This window comes from Calonectris borealis, chromosome 25, assembly GCF_964195595.1.
Source record: "Calonectris borealis chromosome 25, bCalBor7.hap1.2, whole genome shotgun sequence".
Taxonomy (NCBI): domain Eukaryota; kingdom Metazoa; phylum Chordata; class Aves; order Procellariiformes; family Procellariidae; genus Calonectris; species Calonectris borealis.
Genome location: NC_134336.1, coordinates 2,834,916 through 2,849,320, shown reverse-complemented (window position 1 = coordinate 2,849,320; position 14,405 = coordinate 2,834,916). Strand labels below are relative to the sequence as shown.

Below are 14,405 nucleotides of genomic sequence, written 5' to 3'. Positions count from 1 at the left end.
AGCCCTCGGCTGCAAACGCCTCTCTGCCGCTCTCAGGGCTGCATGTCGCGACGTGCCCTGCAGCAGCCGCATGCCGGGACTCGCAGCCTCGTGCCGCAGCATGGGAGATCCTGCAACCGGCTCTGCTCCGCTGCCGGCCGGCGACACTCAACCCGGCACGTCCAGGACCCCCCCACGGTGGTCGGTGGGCTGGTGCTGCTGCCCACGGGGCTCCTGGCTGGGGACTGACCAAGGAGCCGGGTCCCCCGGGGGCGTAGGGGTGGGTTTGGGGGTACTTATTGCCCCTCGGACCTCCAAAAGGGCTCAGGGGTGCTCAGCCTGCGCAGTGCCCAGGATGGGGCCACCGCAGAGCCTGACACCCACCCGGGAGGTGGGCGACCTGCCTGGCTCTCCCTGCTTCCCCCTCATCCCCAGCTCTTGGGAAACGTCCCCGCGTCCTCCAAAGTCTCCGTTCTCCACCTTTCAGTCCTCAAGCGTTCCCAGCCCAGCTCCCTGGGGTTATTTAGCTCAGACCCAGAGCGATGCTGCAGGGAGGTGACGTGCCCTTGGCCGTGCCCACGACGGGGGGTCTCAGCCCAGCGGCCCCCAGTGCCGTGCAAAGCGGGCTGGAGCGGTGGGAGCTGCCGTCCCTCCGGCTGTCGGTTTGACAGCAGAGCAGAGGATGGAACTGTTAAATATTTATAGCCGCTGTTGGAGCCGGTTGGGTAAAATGGCAGCGGAAGCAGAGGGGGGGACGACGGGACGGCTCTGCTCCCATCTGGCCCCCGCGCTGCTGCGTGCATTGTAGTGCTGCAAGTCGCCATCTGCTCCCCGCAGGGACCAAGCAGCGGTGCGGCGGGGCCGTGGGTGCTGCGGGCATTGTCTGTGCTCCGTTGCACAAGTGCAATGAGTTTAGCGGTCTCGGGTGATGAGCAGAGGACGGGGAGAGGCTGGGCGGCTCGGGGTCCAGCCCCACGCTTGCTCACCCCGGCTCACCACTGTGGACTTGTTCAGATGAGAAAATGAGGGCGTGTGTGTGTGTAATTGCTAATGAGGATGTGCATATGCTAATTCAGGGCTGCCAATTACGGCAGGTCTCACTGGCTCGGGACGGGGCCTCGTGGGCCGTGTCCTGCCCCGGTTTTGGCCAGGTGAGCCCCGGGCAAGGTCAGGCAGCGGTGGGGGCAGCGGTGGCCGGCTTGGCTCAGCTCGGCATCTCCTGGATTTGGGTGCCCAGGCCCCACGGAGACCCCACGGGTCTGGGGGTGAGGGGGCCTGGGGTGCTGCTCAGGGGTCCCCGGCTGCCAGCCCCCATCCCGGCGGAGCAGGGATGCTGTGAAACAGGCACTGGGAGGATGCTCCCACCACCCCCCTGTGATTTTCTCCCCCCATTGATCTCACACAAAACCTGCTGCGGCGTGAGATGGCAGCGGGCGAACGAACCCTTAATTAGCCACTTTAGGGATTTGGCTTTATTAATGGCGTAAATGATTATTAAGGAAGAATTAAAGCTACCGGCCTCCAGATAAAGGACGACACAGCCCAGCTGGGATTACCTGCATGCATTGCGTGCGCAGGCTGGGGACCTTTGACTTCGTGGGGTGCTCCTGTCCCACCCCACCCCCTTGCCCTGGTCCCCACATCAGCAGCTGCTGGATTTGGCACTGCACCAGCCAGGCTGGTGCTTTTGGGGGGATAAGGAGGAGCTGGGGGGGTGTCTGTCAGGCCCCCAGCGGGGTATCAGTGCTGCAGGGTCACCCAGCAACCCGGGACCCCCCGTGACCGCAGCATTGGTGTCCCGAGGGGCACCGACACCATCTCTGCGTCGGTGCTGGAAGGCGGCAGCGGCTTCGCCTGCTGCATCGCAGGAGAAAACAGGCATTTGCAGGTTTGGGTGTTTCTGTCCCTCGTCACGCTGGGGCAGAGGCTCAGCAGGGTGCGTGTGGGGCAGGTTTGTGGGTTGGGGGCTGCCGGCAGCCCCGTGCTGAGCAGCCGCAGCCTGCAGCGCTCTGCAGCATCCGTCCTCCATCTGCGCCGAGCTGGGGTGGGACCTGCCGGGAACCGGCTGGACGGGGGTCCTGGGGACGGGGATGCGGGCGGCAGATGTGGCCTCCCAGGAATGTTGGCACGGGCTCTTCGGGGAAAACAGCCATTTCCCATCAGCTGTGTCCGCTGGGAAGTGGCGGGGGGGATTCCCGGCGGGCAGCGGGAAGCCGAAGCTCGTCCCCAGCGCCCATGCCCCATTTCGAGTCTGCATGAGGGAGGGCTCCGCCGTGCCCCCTCAGTGCCGAGCCCCATGGGAGGCATTTCTCCCTGGCTTTTTGCTCCATGACCCACCAACACAGCCGTTATCCCAGGGTCCTGTGCTTGGGGGCACCCCAGATGGGTCCCCAGCACACACGGGCTCCCTGTACCTGGCTCGGGCTTCTCCCCGGCAGCTGCCCGCTCCCACTTGGCGCAGGCAGGACGGCTGCTGAGCTCGTTAGGCACAGGTGTGGGATTAGCCATAATTGCCTGCACTTTGATGTCCGTAACTTCCTCCCCGAGGGATACTCATCACCTGCAGCAAACCTGCGCCTGGCATCTGGCTGCTGATCCCGGGATTAGCGGGCGTGGGGAGGGCGGCAGATGGAGCCCGGCCAGGCCAGGACCCCCGGGGCGCAGCGCTGCCCGTGGGCCGGGCACCCTTTGGGTCTGGGGTCACCAAGGCAGCTGAGTCCCCAGTGAAGCCACCTCCGAGGAACGCCCGGCTGCTCCCAGGGGAATTCCCACCCGGGATCTCCCCTGGGGCCCCCGGGAAAGCCCCTGCGCAGTCAGTGTCAGACGATTCAAGGAAAATGAATTCAAGTGTCCCCTGCTCCCCATGACAGCCCTTCCCAGCTGCAGGACGAGCCTTTTCTGGGAATCCAGTAACCTCCATGTCCGGGCCAGGTCCCTGCAAGGAGGAGGGGGTCAGGGGTGCAGTGGGGCGCAGGCACCCAGCGGGGCTGGGAGGCTCTGCCTGGAGTCAGCCAGCACTGAGGGTCACGTCGCTGGACCTGAGGGGACCCCCAAGCCCTCCTGGCATTGCTGGGAGCCCAAAAATTGCAGCCAAGGTGGCTGCAGTTCAGCCAGCCCAGGCTGGGCCACCCTGCAGGGGGACGAGTTCTGTTGCCCCAGGGCTGCCTGCTCCGCCCGGCTTCTTCTTGCCCCAAAAATATCTGCGGCGCACTCAGGCTGAGCAAAGCGGAGGGGACGAAGCCGTGGGGAGGGACAGAAGGAAATGGCCACAAGTCTCCATCCCGAGCCCCCCTCCAAGCCGGCTCCCTCGGCCCTGCGGGCAGCTGCCCCCCTCTTGCCTGTGCGGCTGCACGGCATCCCAGGGGAGGGGGGAGGAAAGGGGGGTCCTGCCGGGAGCTGCACCCAGGGCACCCTGTGTATTGGGGGGGTCTCTGGCCCCCCACCTCCCAGCCGGCCCCCCCATCCTGCGGGCCGAGCGCCCCGCGGCTGCGTGCTAACCTCAGGGTCCCTGCTCAATGGGAGGAAGGAAATCCTCATCCTCGGGAAAGGCTGGACACGGCCGTTTCCTCCTGCCGCGGTGGGGAGGGGGCCGGGGCACAGGCACACCCGCCACGGCGCCCCGACATCACCCCCCGCCCCGTCCCAATTAGCAATCCCGTCCAGAGATTGATCTGGCCCTGGCTGGGCGATACAAGAGCCAGGGGCCAGGCTGGGGGGGCCTCTCCATCCCCCCCCAGCCCCGCAGGACCTGCCGGGGATCCTCGGGGGGCTTCTTGCAGCCTTCCCACGCCGTGAGCCAGCGAAGCACCTTGGCCGTCGGCTTCCCCGTGCGTGGGCAGGAGGCTCAGCCCCGTCCCCGTCCCCCCGCGCTGCCGACGCGGGGCTGCCCCAGCGCTGGTCGTGGGTGCGGGGGCTGCGCGGGGGCAAGGGCCCGTGGGGCTCAGCTGCACCCCAGCCTGGCAGGGCTCCCTGCCAGCCCCGGCCCTCGTTTTTCCTGCTCCTTCTTCCTCTTCCTCGCCGTGCCCTTCGCCCTGCCGACACACAGTGGCTGATAGCAAACAGGCGAGTGGCGGCGGTGGCTTTGCTCCCGGTGACCTTTGACCCGTGGTGTCCCCAACCGCCGGGTGCTGGCCCCGCCGTGTCCCCACCGAGGGTGGGGGTGACGGTTTGCCGTGGGGTCGGGTGCTCCGGGCTGGCAGTGCGGGCCCGGTGCCATGCCCAGAGGCACCTCGCTGTTCGGGGCCACCTCGGTGCTGTCTCTGGGTTTGGCATCTATCCCCAGCCGGTGCCCCGGGACGATGCTGCTACCGGCCCGGAGCGCTGCAGGCTCCAGTCCCGGTCCCCGGGGCCCGCCAGCACCGGTCCGGTGTTCGATCTCCGGTTTCATTCGTAATAATCTCCCCGGGGCGGATGGGGCTCCGGTGGCACGGAGACCGGCGGCGCTGCCGGGACGCGCCGGGGCTGGACCGGGAGCGGGACCGGGAGCGGGAGCGGGAGCGGGAGCGGGACCGGGAGCGGGAGCGGGACCGCGCGCGCCCCGGGCGCCCCCTGGCGGCGGCGGGGCCCGATCGGAACAAAGGCCGGACGCGGCACCGGCGGCGGGGAGCCTCGCCGCGGGCAGGGGCCCGAGCCTGGACCCGGCCACAGCGGCGGGCACAGCCCGTGCCCCCGGCAGCAGGGCCGGCGGCGGCTCTGGGACGGCCCCGCGGCCCCAGCCCCGAGTCAGCCGGGTGCAGAGCTGCGCCCCTTCCTCCTCCCCTCCTCCTCTTCCTCCTCCTCGCCCCGGTGATGTCACCCCGCTCACCCTCCCGGGCCCCAGCCCTGGGCAGACCTGACGGGCAGGTTGGGCAGGAGGGGCGGGGAACACCCAACCCACTCCCGGAAAGGCCGAGCGGGAGCAGCCGGAGGACCCCGAGCTCCCACTCGAGCTCCCCCGTCCACGGCGGGTCCCCCCGCACCGCTGCGGACCTCAACCATCACCTGGGCGGGCTGCGAGCGAGGGGTTGCAGCAGTTCTGGCGCAGCGATTTAAAAACCCTTGTAGTGAGACAACGCAGCCTCCTCCTACGGCCACGGAGCATCAGGGGGTGCTGCAGGAGGCCCTGCGGGGTCCCCGGAAAGGAGAGGATCAGGGCTCACCCCCTTTTAAAGGGACTCCGACTGAAGCTGTGAGCTCTAACACACCTGTAACTCTCATCTTCCCACACAGTGCCAGCTGGAGCTCCGACTCCGGCAGAAGCAGCAGTATTTGCACCTCTCAAAACTAAGCACCGTTGTTAATAAATCATTCCTCTCAAATAGAAACAGGAGGAGGCCTTCTCGGGGGATTTTAGCAGACAACAAACACACAAACAACTGTTGGGAGTAAAAAAATATGTTTTTTCCTTTTAATTACATCAGTTATCAAAGAAAAAAAGCAGTGGTAACAAAAATACAAAGCTCTGAGGGTTTCTTGTTTTGTTTGTTTTGTAATAAGCCGAGCATCAGTGCAATTGTTTTAATTTAACTTCTGCTCTGAGTCTCTGCTGGCAGAATATGAGTAGGCTTTGCCCAGCACCAGACGGTCACGCAGCAGCTTGAAGAAGGCGTAGTAATTGCTGAAGAGGATCAGAGCCAGCGAGATAGTCTGGTGCCACTTCTCTGAAGAAATCAGCGAGTAAAGCTGGTAGAAGATGACGGCTCCTTCCAGCAGAATCAGGATGTTGAGGATTCTCAGCGGTTTGCTGAAAAAGAACTGTAGGAGAGACCACAATAAGGCACCGAGGTCAGACCCTTGGGGATGCGTTTTCGACAGGACGCGTGAGGCAGAGGCCGGTGAGGATTCCTCTGGGATTCCCCTCTGGAGGCACAACATTTACCCATGAACGGCTCCGGAGAGAGCCCCGGTTTGCACAGGCCAGTCACCTTCTGGCAGCACGGATGGGAGACGCGGGACTAACGTGAAACCCTGCACCGGACCCCGCTCGTTCCACCGCCCCGGCACGCCCCGCCGGCAGCTCTCCTGCTCGGAGAGCCAGCCCAGGCGGTCTGAGGTTCAGGACAAGGGGACTGTGACCCCGCCGAGCGCTCCACCTCCGTCCCCAGAAAGGAGACGTGATCTTACGTGAAAGCGGAAGTGCGAGACGTCTGAGGGCACCGCCACGTTGTAATGACCCACAGCTTTGTACACGTTCTTGCTGTGTTTCACTAACACTCCCTGCGGCCACATGCACTCCTCCGTCCACCTGCAGGAAACAAGCCGAGAGCTCTTATTTCTACCTCCGCAGCTGAAGGGGGGTCTGCTGCCTTCCCACCATCAGCCAGGATAACGCAGGAGCTGCTTCCGCAGCGTTGGCCACAGTAGTAAGCTGCCATTTGTGAGGGCAGTTTGGCCCACGAGGCACGTAACTATCTACGGCAGTGACAAACGGCGGTTACCTGGGGCCAGAAGCAGCAGGCATCTCGCCAAAAATCAGATCTGCTTGCTGCGCTTGGAAGTGGACAGCACAAATAGTGTCTGTACGCTGTCGGATGTGTCAGCCGACAACTCTGCTTTCATTTTTCTTTCTCTTGTTTTTTTAAGGAACAAGAGGAGGAGGAGAGGTGGCTGGAAAGCTGAGCTCCCCACCCAGCCTCTGTTCACGCCAGCAGGCATGCCAGCTAAGAGCAATCTCCAGCCCCCGCCCCAGGAGAGAGTTCCTTACTGATGCTGTAGCACGTTGGAGCAGAGGGCCGGATCGACCTTCTGCCAGCAGCCCAGGTGCGCTGCGGCTTTATGGAGCAGGTCACAGTAGCGCGCGGGTAAGAGGTACTGCATCAGGATCACAGACGTGCTGATGGAGACCAGAAGGAAGAGCTCACACGACCAGCGTTTGTCGTAGTACTGAGTGTTCTGCGGGGGGACAAGAAGAATGTGTGACAACGTGTTTGGACAGCCTCACCTAACAAAGCCATCAAAACACAAAGCACTCAGGGAGGTAAAACGAGGGCTTTTCACGTAGCTATTAATCCTGCTTGAAAAAGAAGCGCCCACATAGGATGGCTGCTGTACAACAACTCCCGAACACACCACAGCGAAACATTTATGCTATCATCACCCATCACCAAAAACAGGGAGATAGTTCCAACGCTCCCCTAGCTCAGCTGACGATGGGTGGGAGCACCAGCCCCTCTGGGGAAGGGGACTCATCCCCGAGGTCTGACAGATTTACTACAAGAGATTTGTCTCATTGTACAACATATTAGTAACTTAAATAAACCGGCTAAGAATCCTAAAAAGGTCCATCCTCCTTCATACTGCCTCCCTTATTAAAGTCAATCCCCTTGTCCTGGAGCTCTGTCCTCACAGAAGGTCGGTGTGCGAAGGAATGGTCGGCCTGGAGTCCTCCTAGCTTCACGGGGAGACAGGAGGGAGACCGCGCTCCCCAACAGATGGATGCACACTCTCACCAACAGTTAGAACGCGCTTTACCAGGACAATATTGTCCTCTGTTATCTGGAGTTTAAGCAAAGCTAAACCTAGATGGTTTTGCTTCTTACTTTCCACAAGGCCTCTCTAAATGGGTTTGATACAGCCGCCTGTGCTCATCAACCAGCCCTCTGACTCACCTCTCCCATGTTCCAGTTAAGCAAGAAGCGAGAACCAGACCTCCTCCATAACCCAGTGTCCACCTCCCCGCAACCCTCCCCAGCCAGTCCCACGCCTGGAGAAGCGGCGTCTGCAAGGGCAGAGGTGGTCCTCGCTCACCTTCACAAACCAGACCGGCACAAAGGCCACGTAGTAGGCACTGAGCATGGAGCTCACCAGCACCTCTTTCATCCGCCAGTTAAAGTCCATTTTCAGGTATTCCACCTCATTGCGGATGAGATCTGGGGAGAGGCAGCAGGCGTGAGTGGGCATGGCCTCCATGCCGTACATCTGTCGAGTGTGCTGCTTCCAGGTTTCCTTTAGGACAGTCAGGTAGTCTCTGCCCCTGGAGTTCACCTCGCTGGTCTCTCTGGGACCGATGTTGGCCACCTGGGAGAAGAGGCCCGTCTTCCGAAAGTCACAGTTCAGCTGAAGGAAGGGAATGTACATGCCAAACCTGGAGCGGCAAAGTGCAGAAGGGTGGTTACTTCCTCGTGAGCTCCCCGCGCAATGCCTTCGCTGGCAGCAGATCAGCATCGCGATCACATCCCCCTCCTAAATGGCATCTGGTACCTACATAAACTCCAGAAAAGAGCTTCACCAATCTGATCTCAAACACAAGCACCAAGTCTCAGACCTTTATGAAATGCTTCCTCCTGCATCTACCAGAGAGAAGGGAGCTATTTCCACTACTTGACTGGAAATAGAACCGGCTTCCTTTTGTTAGTTAACACGAAGCAGGGAAGCTGTTTGATTCACTCCACCTGGCAGAGGCACCTAAGGGCTAAGGTAAGTTGATGACAAGCGTTCTTTGAACACAATGAGAAAAGCATATAATCTTTTTCAGAGGATAGCAATCTAAGAACTATAATTAATGCTTATATTAAAGCTGAAATATGGGTAATGTTAAAGATATGCCCTGCCACCAAGAAGAAATGTGACACAGCAAGAGGGAAAAGGGTAGTTTAAGTTCTGTTACCAGATAATCAAGTGCTTATTTACTTTCAGGCTTCATTTCAACTGAGCAACACCCACTGCACTGAAGCAACATTAGAAAACACACGTAAGTGCCAGAAGAGATACTTACGGGTAACACAGGAACAGGAGATTAAGGAAAGAGTAGGTTCTGAAAAGGTGAATTATTGATCGACACAAACTCCAGCCTGTGCCAGTGAGAACAGCAAACCGAGTGATCACCAGGAAAATAGAGCGTGGCAGGGAGACTTTGCCACTCTGTGAAGCCTGCGGGGAGAGAAGAAAGAGCTGGGCAGAGGGGAGACTCATTCACTCTTCCTGCAGGAAGCAAACAGTAAATGACCAGCACTCAACCTGTAAAATCAACTTCATATGCATGAAGGAAGAGCTAGTGAAAGGCTCTGTTTGACTGCCACCAGGAAGGGGAGGTCTTCTGTAGGCAGGAACCTGGGCTCGCTAAAACCCAGGGCCTCATTCCTCAAGCTGGAATGAGGAGAGTTCTGAGTTTCTTGTTAAGGTCTGGTAGTTACCGGCGTGACCAGCCCACTCTCCTGGACCTGCTCACCACAGGCGGCTTCCGCAGTCAGCAGAAACCGACCTACACTGGTTCCTCCTTGCAGAAAGCTCGAGTAATTAAAAGAACAGGAAAAGAGCCAAATACTGTTCTTCACAAGGAAGAAAGCAGAATTACTACAGTCCAGTTGAGACAGTAATTCAGAAACAACCACAGAAGGACAGAGAGAGTCACGAGCAATGGTTTGAGATGCTCATTTCTGTTCTCTGTTCTTCATCAGAAACCATGCCTAGGTTTCTGACTTGGACATAGCACAAAGTTCTTCAGAAAAGGACAGAAGAGTTTGGAACTGCAAAAGGGACACACAGCTTTACGTTTCACCTGAGAGGAAAGAACAGTTCTGAGATCTGCTTGGGGACTTTACCTCCTTCACAATAGCACCGATCAGCCGGCGTGCCAGGACGATCGTCGTCACTGTCAGCACGTTGAAGTCAATAAGATGAAAGTTCTGTGGTGACAAAAACAGAATGATTCCACTTTCCATCAGGCAGCAGAAACCCACATTCAACAGAGAAGCTCCCAAGTTATTCTCTTCTTCTCGGACTCTCTCTTCCGAGATCAGAAAGAGAATGCCAAGTAGACAGCCAGTGCCCAAAATTTGCCAAGTAAGAGTCACGTGAGCAACCCTCCAGGGCTGTGAAGTCACACGTAGTTTGCATTAAACATATATAGAAAACTTTATGTCTAACGACCCAAGAGACAGTCTGTGAATATCACCGGACAGCAGCTGTCCTTTGGTGCTTACCAATGACGTGTGTGAAGGCGGATGGGAGGGTGGGTACCACCACACGGTTTTGTAGATGTTGATGTAGTGGACAAACAGAGCAACGAGATGACAGAAGAAGAGCTGAAGTTCAAACAGCACACTCCTCTCCACAGGCAGCTCTGGGATCTTACAGTGCCGGAGGGGGACGACTGTCTGAGTTGCCAAAGGTGGGCTGGAAAGGCCTGTACCTGAACCGCTCCTACCAAGGTAAACCAAAACCCAACAGTCACTTCCTTGAGATAAACACAGCGCTGTCCTCCAGCTCACGTACTCAGGCTGTAGAAGTCGGTGGGTCTAATGTTGACTGAGAAACCCAAGCTGACCATCATGGTCAATGGCTGCCACAAACCAGAAGCGTCAGCACCCCGAGGATGTCTAGGACGACTGTTACGGGCGGATGTGAGCGGGAATTTGCCCAGCGAAAGCAATATTTGGAACCAGGCCAATGTACAGCACCGGGTCATCTGGTATTAAATCCCTTGCGTTGAGTCAGGTTCAAAAGCCGTGGCTGTGTTTTGCTATTCAAGGGGCAACCAGTGGCCCTCTTAATTAATTGGAAGCTTTTAGGCCTCGAGTTGCTATTTACATTTCTAAGAGTGCTTGAACATGAAACACAGAGCAATTAAACACAAGCCCTTTCTCATTCTTCAACTTCTATTCAACTATGGAGGAAAAACAAGTTTAGTCAGAGGTGCATATTCCTGTGTGAGCACGCACACAATCCCAGACAGCAACCCTTTTAATCAAAGAGAAGGGAATTAATATATACTAGATATATCTCTCCTGATTTGCACTCCCTAAATAACAACAGTCAAAGGAATCTGGGTGTGGGTTTCAAAGGAACTACAGAGCACAAACTCCTATTGAAAATCCCAAAACGAAACCACAGAAGTCTTGGAGTGTGACTGCAGAAAGACTTCTAGCCTGGGGTAGACACAGGTGGATCAGCCTATGCTTTTTAAAACAGAAGGCTGACAGCCTAAATTAAGGCCATACGTGAGGGGAAAACTTTAGGAACCCAAGCCGTCTCTCTGAAACCCCCAGATTCCTAAGCTGACAAGACTGATTCAGCTCCTCAGGATTGATAAATCCGCCAATAAACTCTGTTCCTGTACAGAGAACAAGAGTTCCTGTTCTGGTCCTCCAGAAAAGGGCTTTAAATATAAACATAAAGCCTCTTCTGCTCTGAACAGACACACAAGACCTAAGGGTGCTCTTGCAAGAGCAGCAACAAGGCGCTCATACGCATAAGGCACTTTGGGACTCCTCAGCCTGGACCGCCGTGTAGGTGTTGGGTATCAGAGGGCTACAGAGACAAATCACTTGGAGGTAAGCTGGGGCCTGGATTTGTGCTGCATTACCTACTTTGTGATAAGGACCTTTGTGCATGCTCTCACAGCAACGTATGTACAGGGTGGATTGCTCCACCTTCTGTGGCCTTGCAATAACTTGTTTGAGTAACTGTATCCCTATAAATTTCTTGGCCTAGGGCCGTAAGCAGGGAGTATGTTAAGACAGATCTAACATTTTCTTTGCAGTGAGTTCATAAGGCACCTCCTGCTTACGTATTGCTGTCGGTGCTCCGCTTCTCCTTCCTCCTTTCTATCTCAGTCACAGAAATGCAACCAACCAGCTAGGCTAGAACCTGAGAAAAAAAAAGCAGCCTACACATCACCTGACCTAGCTAAACTCTACCCCAGAAATGCCTCACCTGACATAAACTTCATGGCACAGGAGACGCAACAACCAGAACTCCAGAGTCAGGCTTTGGATAAAAATTTGCCTCTATTCTTACTTTCCATTCAACGGTCACTCAAGGCTTTTGAACACTCCTGGAAGTCTGTCACGGTCTGATAAAGCACTTAACAGTCTCGGGCAAATTAGAACCCACCTATCCCAATTACAACATGCAGCATGGACGCTGCCACATACAGGAAAAGGATTTCAGCTAGACACCGGGAGTTAACAAATCCCTGAGCCACAAGGAAAACCAGCAGTGTGTGAGACGGGGAGATCCAGGTGGCCTCACACCTGCCTCAGAGAGGAGCAGCTAGCCTGGCTAGACGTGAAGATGTGGAGAGCCGGACGTACCTGGTGCGTGAGCGCACACCCGTGACAGAGGAACTCGTGGAATGGCCGGAGCCGCCAGCGGCCCCAGGTTCACAGAGGGGATTTCGACAGTAGGACGTTCGGTTAGGGCCCCGCCTTCCCCCTGCCATAACAACAGAGGGTGCAGAGGATTGTTCTTGGAGGTGGCTTCTCTGCTGGTCACTGCGTGATTATGTCTTCAGTCCTTAAAACTGAAAGGAAAAGATTTATAATTAAGGCTCATCTGCTTACCACGCCCCTGGTGACCAGCGGTAACCCGTCACTCACACTGCTAGCTTGCAGCACAAAGCAGGATAATGCACATTTGCTCAACCCTTTTCTACATCTCCTGTATTTGCCACCGGCTATAGATGTGGCCCCAGATAGCTCCTGACGCTCTTAGGACATGCAGCGGCTTGTTAAGGTGCTGCGAATTCATTGAGAGTCTAAAGCCTAACGTATACAGGCTTCCACAGGAGCAGGAAGAAGCTTTTCATGCCTCTCTCCCAACCCAAGGCATTTTACAAGGAATTTAATCTGCATCGCTGTGGTGTTATCCCTGTTTTACAGGCAGAGCGATACACTTACGGAGATGCTAAACAATTTGCCCAAAGGATTCAGTAAATTGGCGATATTACCTAGGCCCCCTTTTGCCCAATTTTGTGCTGGAATCAAATATTCACAGCTCTTTTAAAGGGACACTGCAAAAGCAGACGAACTGGTTTTTTCCTTTTTTGCTCCTTTAAGATGGGAAAAAAATAACTAGCATTTTTAGGGCATTTGTTGTTGAATGTTTGCATGGCACAGAGCTCAACGGGATGTTAGCCCAAAGTTAGCTTTTCTAGTGCTTGCTTGCCACAGTGTAAACAATAATAGTGATACCAAGGTTTCAAAAACCTTTTCTGGATGCCTTTTAACCTTAGGAGAATCTATACAACTTAGAGAAAGGACAGGGTGATAATACACCATTTAGTAGAAGTGAAATCTGAGCTGTGAAGAAACTCGGATCAGGTCATATCAATTGCTTAACATTTCTTTTTCTGTTTGCTAATTTCCAGTTTGCACCACTTAGCAATTAGCATCTGGAATAAAGAAAATTTGCTGAAGGTTTAGAAACTGCTCTCAAACAAGTTTTAAAGCTTACACTGAGCTCGAGAGTCCCCCAGCAAACTGCTGTACTAGTCCCCAACAATGAGGGACAGGGTGCAGGGGGTACGCCTGGGGCTAGACCCAAGCAAAGCAAAGATACCCCAAGACGGGTGCCATCACACGGGCCAGTGGGGCACAGAGGTGGCTGCAGTGCTGGGGGAACTGAGCGGGTACAAAGGGCAGAAGCCCCAGCATTTGCCATGGCACACAGAGTCCTGGGGACATAGAGGAGGGGGCTGGGGGCACCAGATGGACAGGACCTTGGGGGGAGATGAAGACAAGGGGGTTTGAGGCCCAGGACACTACAACAAGAGAGTCTGAGAGGGAAAAGTGGTAGGTTGAAAATGTTGGGCCTGGGAAGAGCCGCGGGGGCACATTTGGGAGCTATAGGAGTGCAGTTCAGGGGCCGTAGGAGCTCTGGGAGCTCAGACGGGGGCTCTGAAGGAGCAGCGAGGGCACAGGCCAGGGGCTGCGGGGTCTACAGAGGTGCAGGCAGGAGCCACAAACACTCCAGGGGTGCAGGCAGAGGCTACAGAGGAGAAATGGGAGATGTGGGGGCACAAGTGGGGACTACAGAAGAGCATGGGGGGCCACAGGGGCTCTGGGGGAGCAGTAGGGGCTATGAGGGCTCTGGGGGCACAGCCTGGGGCTGTGAGAGGGTAATGGGGGCTATAAAGGCCCTGGGGGTGCAGGCCAGGGCTGTAGTGGAGCAGTGGGAGCTACAGCAGCGCCGCGGGGGCTGTAGGCTCGCCGGACGGGCCGGAGGAGAGCAGCGGGGGCTCTGGAGACTCCACTGGCGTACAAGAAACCTGCAGAGGAGCATTAGGGGCTACGGGGGGGCTGCAGGGGAGCTGCGCACCGAGGCTGCAGGGAGGAAGGGGGCTCTAGGGGAGCTCCGGGGCGCCCCGGGGGCTCCGGACCAGGCCGCGGCCCGGGAGCCGCCCCCCTCACGGCGGCGGCGGGGCGGGGCCAGCTGCGGGCTCTCCAGCGCCCCGCCCGCCGCTCGGCTCCCCCCCCCTCCCCGCGCCCGTCCGCCCCCCCCGGAGCCCGGGCCCGGTGCCCGGGTCCGTTCCGCCGCCCGGTCCCCCTCACCCATCTCCGGCCGCCGCTCAACCTGCGCCGGGCACAATATGGCGGGCGGGGCCGGCGGTACGATGGCGGCCGAGAACGGACAATCCTCCTGCGGGGCGCGCGCACCGCCCGCTCGGCCCCGCCCACGGCCCCGCCCCTCGGCCCGCCCCCCCGAGGAGCAGGCACCGAAGCACTTCG

The 14,405-nt window shown here is 57.5% G+C and overlaps 1 protein-coding gene across 1 annotated transcript; it reads right to left on the bottom strand.

Moving 5' to 3' along the window:
• Positions 1-5,336: 5,336 nt before the first annotated feature.
• Positions 5,337-14,337, bottom strand: TMEM39B (transmembrane protein 39B). Its single transcript, XM_075173260.1, has 9 exons — positions 14,229-14,337; positions 11,991-12,199; positions 9,879-10,098; positions 9,498-9,581; positions 8,672-8,826; positions 7,705-8,041; positions 6,662-6,849; positions 6,082-6,202; positions 5,337-5,712 (listed from the first exon to the last, which is right to left on the bottom strand). Exons 2-9 carry the CDS (start codon positions 12,116-12,118, stop codon positions 5,476-5,478), a joined length of 1,470 nt encoding a protein of 489 aa, XP_075029361.1. The 5' UTR covers positions 12,119-12,199; positions 14,229-14,337; the 3' UTR covers positions 5,337-5,475.
• Between the last annotated feature and the right edge of the window lie 68 nt (positions 14,338-14,405).